General features: G+C 34.4%; 1 protein-coding gene across 3 annotated transcripts in view; it reads right to left on the reverse strand.

The window, feature by feature from the left end:
• The window catches only part of mip40 (Myb-interacting protein 40), a 225,467-nt gene that overhangs the window by 172,105 nt on the left and 41,029 nt on the right, over positions 1-12,333 (reverse strand). For 2 of the 3 annotated variants that reach the window (XM_090406870.1, XM_090406862.1), the window contains exons 2-3: positions 1,998-2,054; positions 134-206 (exon numbers count right to left, since the gene is read on the reverse strand). In XM_090406870.1, the coding sequence (XP_090262996.1) occupies positions 134-206; positions 1,998-2,054 (130 nt within the window). The remainder of the gene's footprint in view (positions 1-133; positions 207-1,997; positions 2,055-12,333) is intronic. The other variant, XM_090406878.1, reaches the window with a different exon arrangement.

Here is a 12,333-nt window from a genome sequence, read left to right on the forward strand (position 1 = left end):
TATTCTCATAAGTACAATACTTACTATTTATTCTCAGTATCTCTTAAGCAAGAACGAATTGACTAATACGTAAACTCAAATAATATAATCTATTATTATAACAGATTATTCAAACACTTCACTACTTTCCTACCTTTCATCTGTTTTTTCCATCAAGTGTTGAAGAACTCCATCTAGTTTAGATCGGGCATCATCTAAATCAGGAACTGAAAAACAAAACAAATTTAATAAAAATGACTTAAGTCTAATGTAGTACAGCAAGACATGATCTAGCAGTACATGCAAAAACAAATTAGTTGAATATTTATTACATGAATTTATCACCAAATTTTAAAATTTCGTTTCTTCCTATTAAACTCAGAAAATATTTACAAGCAGCACCAAATTCAGAAATAAAATTTGTGTGTGTTTTATTTAACGCAATGAAAGAAAGATTAAGTATGCCTTAATAATTTTAATTTGTAATTTAACCTTCAAACTACGTGACTTCCAACTGACCTTGGTCTCAAGGCTTGAATAATGATACCACAATCCAGAGCTGAAGGTGGAACTATGCCTGTACCTCCTACTTAATGGCTGAGATAGAAATTATAGTGTAATTAGCAAATGTTGATTTGATAATTACACTACAGCTCAATTACAGATCTATTCATTTTACATTTAAAAAAAATTATTAAATGGCAACACCATGGAGTACCAGAACTCAACATAGGAGGGCACTATACATTACACAATCCACCATTTACACACTGTGCCATCTACTGTCAACTATACATTACACCATCTACCGCCCACTAAGAGTATTTCTGTCTGTTAATTGTATGTTCTCTGGCCAATTTGCCTGTATGTGGGATGAAAAACCTGAGTTTCCAGGAGGGGGAGAACCCTGCTGCCTCTGTATGAGATCAACTAACTTGTCAGTTGAAAAAAAATTTACAGAAATATTACTTTCATCATGATAAGAATCAAATTCAGGCTGTTTGCAATTGAAAGGTACATATCCCATCATTCTCCAACCAACTGAAAGTTAACTACCTGCTTAAAAAGAAGCAGGTAGTTAATTTTCAAATCACTGTTATAAAAATAATTTTACATACTTTTTCTTATGATTATATTAAATGGATATTATATGCGTAATGTAGTCTGAAAATTGCATACAGTTCCAGTAATTATCTGGCTTAGATTTTAAATTAGTGTAGCAACTAAAAGTATGAGAGCATATTATGTCTAAATCTACATGCAGTTCTCTAGCAAGTATATTATACAAAAAACACAGACTGCAAGAGGTAAATACTGTTCATTTGCATACCTGACTAGTTAACTCACTGCTCACTATAATATGAGAGTTAACTCTCATACTACAACAGAATCCCAATCTTCCCAACTAAGGCAAATTTAATAGCTCATCTATCCTCTTAATAGATGAGCTATTAAAAGGAAGTTTTTTTTTTTTGGAGTGAACATATTATGCCAACATAAGATTTTTATTATATTATTTAGGCATCTTATATTTTCTAAAAATAATGAATAATAAAAGTACAGTATCTTCTATATAAATAATGAATTTAATTGAGTTTATTAAATTAAGAGTTCATCATTAATAAACCTGAGATAGCTGTGTTTAATATTGCACCTATCAGACTGAAGTGTTTGTTTATATTAGGTACAATGTTACACACACAAAAAAACAAAATTGAGTGGAATTAAAATAAGAGATTATATTCATTCATGAAATTTAATTAGTTCAGCCAAACAGTATAATTTATTGTCAAACCTATTTACTCAAAAGATAATCTGCTATCTAAATAACCAAGGATAAAGTTTCACTTTTCAAAATTCTAGTATGAGATTCACATAAACAACATTTATCCAAATGCCTAAATCTTCAATCTTATATATTCAATGACTTCATATATAATTATTTTTGAGAAATTCATGACAATGAATCCATTAAAAAGCGATGCATTACACTGCAATTAGAAAATAAAATTACATACTTTTTTTTGTCTCCTCTTTTTTTTGTTGTGTTCTCGACAGAAAAAGAGCTTGTTTTGCTAAGAAATGAAAAAAAATAACACCGTATATAAATCTTGAAGTTTTAAGCAAAAGTTTTTTTTTTCTTTGAATCATTTTAATGACAAAGAAAATAAGATATTCATATCCCTCTTCAGAATGAAGCTTTTCCCTTTCACTGTTTGTATAATCTGATCTAAAAATTAACTGATTTTTTTTATTTTGATTTTTTAAATTTAAATAAATTTATCTTAATTTTGAAACATTACCTGTGTAGACTATGGTATCTTTGCGTTTGTATCAACAAAACAGCAGAAGCGTTTAGGGTAAAACTTTCTCTTACTTACTTACACATAATATCCAGTGAATTTTTATGATATCTTTTTCCCATTTGTAATTATGCAAGCAATTACAAAGTTGTCTGCTCCCCGGGGACTTATGAAAAATAAAAAAGCACTTCGCCTGTGCACAGCATAAACAGATGTTTAGACAAGTAAGAATGAGAGGCATCACATAAATAGAAAAGAACAGTTTAACTAGAACAAATTTGGATTTGAGATCAAAAATTTCTTGATTTTTTTTTTTTTAAATGTGTAGCCTATCCACAAAAGCTTGATTTTTTGTGTAATATATTTAATACCATTGATCGGCTAAGACTAACTAGTTAATCCAAGAACCCGCTCCAGAAACCATACATGGAACTTTTTCACTTAAAAAAGTTCCATGTATGGTTTCTGGGTTAATGATTATAGCAAAAGCTTGTAAGATATCCTAGCAAATGTAACAGTCATTTGAGGGACTGAAGAAAAGTGAAGGATAAGAAGCAATAGACAAAAAAAATTATAACATAAAAATTATTACTAGATAATTTTAACTAAAATTTGTGTTATGTAGAATAAATAAGAAAAAATTTAATGATAAAAAGAGACAGTATGAAACAAAGTAAAATCACCATTCAAAGTCAAATGATCTCTATATGCAAGTACTCTAAAAGTTAGTTAGTACATGTAAATATTTCACATGCAAAAGTTTTGTTTGCCTACATTTGGGTACAAAAGGATGAAAAGAAAAATTTGTCTAGTATATACCTTCCAATCCAGCAAAAAAAAAAAAAAAGTGCTACAAGTATCTTTTCTTTATGCTTCTCCATTGTTATTTTTTGCTATCAATGCATTTGTTTTCTATGAATGGTATCTGTTAGTGTTGTAGAAAATGAGCTTTGTGTTTCCATTATTATTATTATTCAGGCCTCTATGTAGTCAAACAACTCATCGTGGGAGGTCCTTCCTAAGAAACACAAAGTCTATCAAGACTCATCGAGGGGAGGTCCCCCCCCCAAGAAACAAAACCTATCATACCACTCCTTAAACTCATTGACCGTTCTTGCTCTCACCACTCCATCAGGCAATGCATTCCATGGTTCAACCACACCACTATTTCAGCTCATGGAAATACAAGAGCATGACTCCTGGCAAGACCTTCCCTTTCCAGATATTTTAGTGCACAGCCATATAAAGAAAGACACTGTCTGCCAGATAGTGATTGTTACAGTAGGGGCAGCTCCCACTCATCAGAAAACTGCTAAAATACCTAAAGTGAAGAATATTCAAGCGATAGGTATAAAGGGATCAAATTATTATTTGATTAAATTATAAAAATATCTAAATATAATAAAGAGAAATGTAAAAAATATAGAATTTATTCATCTCTGGAGTAAGCTAAGGGTAATTTATGAGATAAATGTTTAAAATGTATACTATACTATCAAGTGATATTAGATTAGAAAAAGAATTAAGCATCATGTGAAGGTTAGCAGTGGCAATACCTGAGAGAATGCCTTGGATTGGATAGTTCATGGTACAAGCTGAAATGAAAGAGGGACTTAGATGGGATTGCACCTTTCCAAGTCCCTCCTTCATTTCAGCTAGCACCAAGAACTATCCAATCCAAGGCATTCTCTCCCAGGTAATAGCACTAACCTTCACACAATGCTTAATACCACTTGATGGTATACTAAGTCTAGAGAATAGGGTGGATGAGGGGCACAACGGATTCTGATGTTTTGCCATATAACTGCAGATGAGGAGCAACGCATGAGCCAGCGCATTGTTGTGGTGCAACATCCAAGTCTGGTTTTCACACAATTCAGGCCTCTTCCTGCACACAGCATCTCTCAAATGCATTAAAATATCCTGGTACAACTCTTTGTTTACCATCTGACCACATGGTACAAATTCATAATGGACAATGCCTTTCCGATCGAAAAACACAACCAACATCACCTTCATCTTTGACCGACTCATCCATCGACACTTAAACCACTCACAGCACTGTGTTTGGCTCATATCCTCCCCATATGCTTGGTTAAGCAATTGAAATGTCTGTGTAAACTTTTTACCAAGTTTGCAGCAAAATATCACATACACACGTTCTTTCATTTCATTTCAAGCTCTTTCACTGTTTTCACTCTTTCACTAATGGGGTGCGCAGCAGCTAGGTTCTCGTTCCTGCACCCTGTTAGTAACTATTAGGGGAAGCTAAAGCTGATATTAACAGAATGCAAGTGATCGAACTAAAATGCTCCAAAATTTCTGCCCTAAAGGATCCTACCTGGGGTCAAGCCTAAAAATAATATCATTTAATATTGAAGGTTTCTCCAGTGTCAAGCAAGATCTCATTGCAAATATTTGCAGAGATAATAACTGCAATGTGCTCTGCCTGCAAGAAACTCGCAGAGGATGCCATGGATGTTTACCTTACATCCATGGCATGAAACTCAAAAAAATACCCCACAATAAATATGGCAGTGCAATATTTACAAAAGAGAACTTGATCCCATCGTCCATTGACTCAACGAACAACAGAAACATTGAGATGATTACGATCACATTTAAAAATATCTCAATCACCTCAGTCTATAAACCACCAGAAGAAGCTTTTTCCTTCCCTGGCATCCTCTTCAATAATAATGCATACATGACTAATGTTGTATTAGGTGACTTTAACAGCCATAGTGTTAACTGGGGTTACACAAAGACCAACGAAGATGGAGAACTTGTTGAAAAATGGGCTGAAATATTATATGAAATATTTCTCTTCAGAGATGCTGTTAAAAATCATGAGAAATATTTTGTTCTGTTAAATTTGTTGAGCAGTGTACATTTGATTGTACTGTTTGTTTAGATTTCATAGTTAGATTGTTTGACCTATACTGTAAATTAATATTGAACTCTGAGGGTAAATTAATATTTAATTACTGTATATGTACTTGAAAAAAAAAATTCCAATGAATAGTTACTCTTTAATATAAGGCATTGTTGATTTTACATATCCATATAAAAGGGATATCCTCTCCTTTAATAATTCAATTTTGCAAACAGAAGGACCACTTTTTATTTCCTCCATACTTTTACATTTAACATCTCCACAACTCTTGCTTTTCCATGATTCTTAATTATTATTCCGCTTAATTATAGGATGCCTGAAATCGACATCACTAAAAAACCTGTATACTTTGGCTGGTATTGCACCTCCTTCAATTCGAAGATCTGCATTCTCAGCTGATGAAAGAAGCAGACAAATGAATGATGAACGCCACCCACTGTTCGGCCAGACCACAGTGCCCCAAAGACTAAGATCCCAACATAGCTTCCTGACAACTATTGAACCATCTAAAAACCTCCCAGAGACAAGACTTCAACAATGGCTTGCATTATATCCTGAAAATAATACTGGTATTCCAACAGCTGAACATCTTCCATGTGGTGCCCACTTGGACTGGAATACTTGGAAAAGCCTAAACAGACTCCGAACGACAGGATGCTGCAAACAAAACCTCATCATATGGGGCTACATCACTGGCCCAGACAATTGGGAGTGTGGGACAACCCAGTCCATGGAACACCCTCTTTCTAGTCCCTTTCTTCCATTGCCTTGTACAAAAGAGGACCTTATATCCTGCACAGAAAGAGCAGTTGATTGTGCAAGATACTGGAGGAACATCTGACCATGTTTATTGTATATAAGTTATGTATAGTTTCCTTTTTTTCATATTTAATTATTATTCCCTATATAAATTTAGTTTAATCCTTTATCCAAGTGTGAGCAAACAAAGTTTGTGCCTGAAATTGTGTGTTCCATATATAATTCACCTACCAAATCTAAGCTGATCTCACTGTAATGTATCCTAATTTGTTGTAAATCATGTTGTACCACTTACTTACCACTGTACTACTTGTGTTTGGATACGAAATAAATAACTGTCACTAATCCGACAAACAGCTTGTGTATGTGCTCACTTCAGTGGATGTAAAATTAAAATTCTACATTAAGTTCATTCTTCAGGTTCTCTTCAGAATCACATTATGGATCTTTATCTGAGATCCATAATGTGCAATAGAATAATAAGACAGCGAAGCTCTAATCTCTTCCATCTCATGATTAGTATCCTATGTCTGAAGATATGTTCACAGGGATAGTTTGCATGTTTGGAGGGATGAAAAACCCAAGTTTCCAGAAGAAAAATCCCTTCACCTCCATATGAGACCAACAAACTCACCATTTGACTGAAAATGCTAGACAATGGTTCCTCTCATCACAGACTGGATTTGAACCCAAGTCTTTCCAACCAAAGGGCTTGTCTATACCAATGGAGCTACAGAGGTTCTCTTTAGTAATACATACACATACAATATATAAACTACATTAAAACAACTAACACTGTAAGCTACATAACTGTCTACTGACTTCTTGTAAAAAAAATGAAATAAAACTAAATGAAATAAAGTAAAATTTTTAAAGGATCTACCAGAAAAAATAAGTAAAAAAAATAATTGAAATTTAAGAAAGTACAACATTAAAACTACTTTTAAACTGCCTGTAAAACTAAAGCATTTATTCAGCACATCTAGGGACTCTTCCTCCCATTCATGTCTAGAAGTATACCAAATTAAATGTATATGTAACCTTCTGTACACTGGTAAAACAATGATCAGTAAATATTAGAAAAGAGCATAAAAACAGTGTAGGTTACTGTATACATTTAATTTGGTATACGTCTGAACATAAGTGGGAGGAATTTCTCTTTCATCAAACAAGAACATGTCACAAAAGAAAATTTAATGAGGCCTGTGACTTTCATAAAATAACCAAATCTAAACAGAAATGGTGGCCTAAAATTTCCGAATTTTGGTCACCAAAATTAATATGACCCTCACAGATGTTAAAATCAATGTACATCCTCAGATTGGCTATAGCACTGACTTCAGTTAGCACTAATCTTTGCAAATGAAAATAATAAAAATCACATCTGCTGATGACTACTTGAAAGCAATGAACTACATTAAGTCAACAGAAGAACCATGGACTTTTTTGTAAAAAAGGACTCTAGCCTCCTCCTTAAGGGTGTGTGCAAAAGATTGGCTAAATCTCTAAAAAACTACCATTGTGTGCCCCTTGGAATTTTGCACAGTATATCATCATTTTTCTCACACGTGCTACTTGAGAAAAGCATAAGAAAATAATGAAATAAAAGACATTTTAAAGATACTTTGATAAAAGGTATTAAATTAAAATCCTTCATATCAAAAAAAAAAAAAAGTATCTTAAAATGTAACTTAAATGTAACAAAGATAAAGGAAACTGTAGCGAGTTCAGATATTGCATGACTAGTCAGACAGAAACTGGTCCGGATATTTTCAAACATGGTGTGATATCACTACGGTCTGCAGAGAGAACAGCCATGCAAAAGTCGCAACTCAAGTTGGATTCCTGGAGTGATGTTTCGAAGTGTGGAATTGTTTTGGGATTCTCTGAATTCTGTATACCCAAAAAATGTGTGTGTGCACACCCTAGATTTGCCACCTCTGCTCTAGGCTAAATAAAATAACCATAGGTCAACCAATGACTCGACTGTAGGGTTTAACAACTGGGTGTCAAAAATAGGAATTTTTTGATTGGCTGATGTAATTATTATCAACTTATTAATTTTACTTTTATCTATTTATTTATTTCTATAATTTTTACCACAAGGGATCAGGCAACGCAGGTTAATTACTTTTAGACATTATTTAGACAACAGTACAGCATTACCGTGTGTAGAGGCTTAAGTGCTGTGAGGACATCATGTTGGAGGCTTAATGGATTCTTCCTATATTTTGTCTCAGTGACTGAGATGAAATATAGGAAGTATTAAATTCTGTTTTAATCCTTTCTGAGTGCTGTATACAATCCATTAAGCCTTCAACATTGAAGTACAGTATTAGTTGCTTTAATGCTGTGTGTGAGAGAGAGAGAGAGAGTTATTATTTATCACAAATAGTAGTTGGTCTAACAGATAAGTTTAGGCGTTGATGGTTATTCATGACTTATTTTTCACGGTATTAACACCACCACAAACACTTTTATCAACAAAGATGTTTTATTAACGCTAATATTTCGCTGATTTTCAAATCAGCATCATCAGAGCACAACACACATGTAAACGCGACAGTGAGTGAGTGAAACAATATAATTGCAAAAGACAAAAGATCTAAAGTCCTATTTTTGGCACCCTCTAACGAAAAAAAAAAAGCAGTTATCCAGGAGTTTTTCTTAGGATGACCGTCTCCCAAATTTTTGGCAAATTAATGCAACCATATTTGTTAAGGTTGGGAGAATTCTTCAAAGCCATTGCTGACTCAAAAAATAATCTTTCAGATCTATAACGACTCCTAAATAGCACATTTGTTTTCCTCCATCTAATCCTGTGTGAAGGAGTGTCCAAAGCGTGGTCTGCCAGTCCCGACTTGCCATAGTAATAGTAGCGAATGTATCTTTCATGTTCTTCCAGGCGGATGTTCACTGATCTTCCTGTTTGCCCATAATAGGCCAAGTCACAGTCACATGGAACTTCATACACTCCTGGGTGTGCTAAAGGGTGAAGTTTATCCTTTGGCGAGCGGATCAGAGTTGCCAGCTTGACATGAGGTTTGAAGGTGGTGCGAAGGCCATGTTTCAACAATACTTTGGCTATCTTTTCCGATGTACCTCTGATATAGGGAATAGAAATGGTCATGTTGTATTCTTGTGTATTAGGGGAGGGCAGAGTAATGGGCCTATGTAGTATTTTATCTATTTTGTAGAGATTGTAGCCGTTGGCTAAGAACGTATGGCGCAGGTACTGGAGTTCAGTGGTCAGAGCTGTATCGTTAGAACAAATGGCTCTGTGTGTAAGTGTTTTTAAAATGCCGTACTGTTGGACTGGATGATGTGATTGTTTATGTAGGTATCTTCCTGTGTGTGTAGGCTTTCTGTAAATAGAAAAAGATAGTGATCCATCTGAAAGGCGGGTGACTAATGTGTCAAGAAATGGTAAACAGTTATTTGATTCTTTTTCTACTGTGAAGTGAATTTTGGGGTGTTGGCTGTTTAGGTAGGTGACAAAAGCATCCAAAGTGTTACACTTTGGATGCTTTTGTCATCGAGTTGAGAACTGTCATGCTTGTATACTAATGTGTGGAATATCAGAAATAAAAAGGCCTGAATTTGTAGCATTGATTGAATCAGTATGCTGAAAGATAATTGGCATAAGTGAAACTTGGTTGACTGAGGATGATATACTGTTAGGACTTGAAATGATGAGATATAGAATTTTTTGAAAGAATAGGAAGATGAAGACAGAAGGGAGAATATTATTAATGATAGCAGAGGAATTGTCTCCAAGATTCGAAGTGGAAAATAGTAGTACGTGCGAAGACTTTGAAGCTGTTTGGCGTGAAGTTGAGATCAGTAGAATAGTATATCTAACAGGATGCTGTTATAGCGAGAGAACGTGGAGAGTATTGATTGTGAAATGTTTAGACAAATCAGTTGGGCAAGTAAAAGGAAGATGATCCTAATGGGAGATTTTAATTATGGGAATGTGGATTGGAAAGCAGAGAGAGTGTATAGTAAAGGAGATTGAATTTGTTGAGTTTCAGCAGGATAACTATCTGAGGCAGCATGTGATGGAAGCAACATGAGGCTTATCGGTATTAGATTTGGTGATATCCTCACGGAATGTAGTTGTGAATGAGGTATCAACACTGCCACCTGTTGGTGAAAATAATCATGAGGTACTGATTTGGAAGGTAATCAAACAGGAAGAAGTTATCAAGAAGGTCTATATGTGGAAATATAAGGTGGGTGATTATCTGAAGCTCCGTAGTCAACTAGCATCAACACATTGGGTTGATACATTATGTAGAAAAAATGTTCAGAGTGCATGAGAAATGATAGGGCAGTATCTAATGCAAGCAGTGAATGCATACCAAGAGTTAAGTGAATAAATAGAGGAGTGAGATGAACAGTGAAATCAAGCAGTGTTACAAAAGAAGTTGTTATGGAGGAAGTACAAAACAATTTGTAGTAAACAGATGCATGAAGAATATAAAGTGCAGGCCAGAAAAGTGACAACCATGGTTAAAAAAAGAAAAAAGTAGAATATGAGAGGAGATTGGCCAGTCAGATCAAAGCTAATCCAAGGGAATTTTATTGCTATGTGGAAAGCAAGAAGAAAAATAATTATAGCAGGTTAACGATGGTGGAGAGTAACCAAAACAAATTGAATTATTTAATGAAGATATCATAGTAGTGTGAATGATGCTATGCAACATGTAGAAAGGAGGCAAGAATTAGGAGAATCAGAGGTGTATCACGTGTTGCTCAGGTTCGTTGTTAATAAAGCTGCGGAAATGGATGACAATACACTACGTATTTTTAAATAATGTGCAAAAGAGTTAGCCATGCCCTTTTTCTGGTTATTTAATTAAAGTCTTGCAGTGGAGAAGGTTCCTAAGGAATGGAAAAACGGCAAAATAATACCTCTCCACAAGCATTGCTCAAGAACGGAAGTTTACAATTATAGACAGGTATGTATATCTGCCGTTATGATCCAAGTGTTGGAAAAAACTGGTTAAAAATAGAATACAGGAATAGGTTGATGAACATAAGATTACCTGATGGCCAGCATGTATTTGTGAAGAGTAGGTCTTGTTTTAGCAATCTGCTTATGTTTTATGATAAGGTGACAAAATGTGTTGGATAAGGGAGAATCATATACAGTGATATTCTTGGAGTTTGCAAAAGCATTTGAGATTACCACATGATAAGTTAGTGTACAAGCTGCAGAGGATAGGAAAAGATAGTATATTGGGTAGATGATCAGAGATTGGCTCTCTTAATAATACCAGCAAGTTGTGTATGATGAAGCCATATCTCAGAAAAAGAAGGTGACCAGTGATGAACCTCAAGGTTCTGTTCTTGGGTTCCCTACTGTTAAACTTGTTTGTTAATGATATTTCATGTGGATTGATGGGGGATTTTCAAATGTTTGACAATGATGCAAAGTTAGGTAGAATTACACTGGCCAACAAAAAAAAAATTTTTTTTCTACTGATCATGATCTGACACTTGTTTTTACTAATTTGGGTGTGCCGATTTCAAATATCAAACCCATTTTTCTCTATCACGTCAGGTTTTTCCTCTATGGCATTTTCTTTTTGCTAATTATGTAAGTTTTTGATAGTTTTAAGGAGGCAGTACTATTTAGAGGATCAAAAAATCGATTTTTTAATATTATTTTCTGAAAGTATGTACTTTTAAAAATCTGTTCCTAACTTTTTATCAAGAAATTCGAAAAATTCCCGAAGATATAGCCTATTATTCAAAGCGGTGTGCAGATCAGAATCTGAGCACTCACCGCTCTTGCTTGTTAGTAAACGAATAAAAGAACCTGCAATGGCACGTACTGGCGCTTTGAATGCGAGAGAGGCCGATAACCGACCTAATACATTAGGGTGATGAAAAGTAGGCAATGACAACTGCCTAAAACAAATGAATGCTATATGCATCATAGCGGACAAAGAACGATCGAAATCAGTCAATCGTTAATCGATCGTGAAAGTATGATGAGCGCTTATAACGTTTCAATAAAGTCTGGTTTTTTTTGTCTTGTTAATTGCATATTAGTCGGCAGTGAAGAAAATACATCATGTCTACTACTCGAAATTGTGTCAATAGTGTAGATTCCTTCTGCTACATTTGTGGCAGCTTTACTGTTCCAGTCAAAGGACAAATATCACTGATTTTGTTAAGAAAGTGTACTTTGCATACTTTGACGTAAAAATTGCAGATCAGGACAAGTCATGGGCTCCAAATAAAGTGTGTACGTCATGTGTAGAAAATTTACAACAGTGGAGCAAGGGAAAACACCAAAAATTAGCTTTTGGTTCCGATGATTTGGTGTAAACCGAAAAATCACGTAGTTGATTGCTATTTTTGTTTAGTTCAGACTTCTGGTTA

This window comes from Typopeltis vanoorti, chromosome 2 (genome assembly GCF_054136105.1).
Source record: "Typopeltis vanoorti isolate ZY-2024b chromosome 2, IOZ_Tvanoo_1.0, whole genome shotgun sequence".
In the NCBI taxonomy this organism is placed as follows: Eukaryota; Metazoa; Arthropoda; class Arachnida; order Uropygi; family Thelyphonidae; genus Typopeltis; species Typopeltis vanoorti.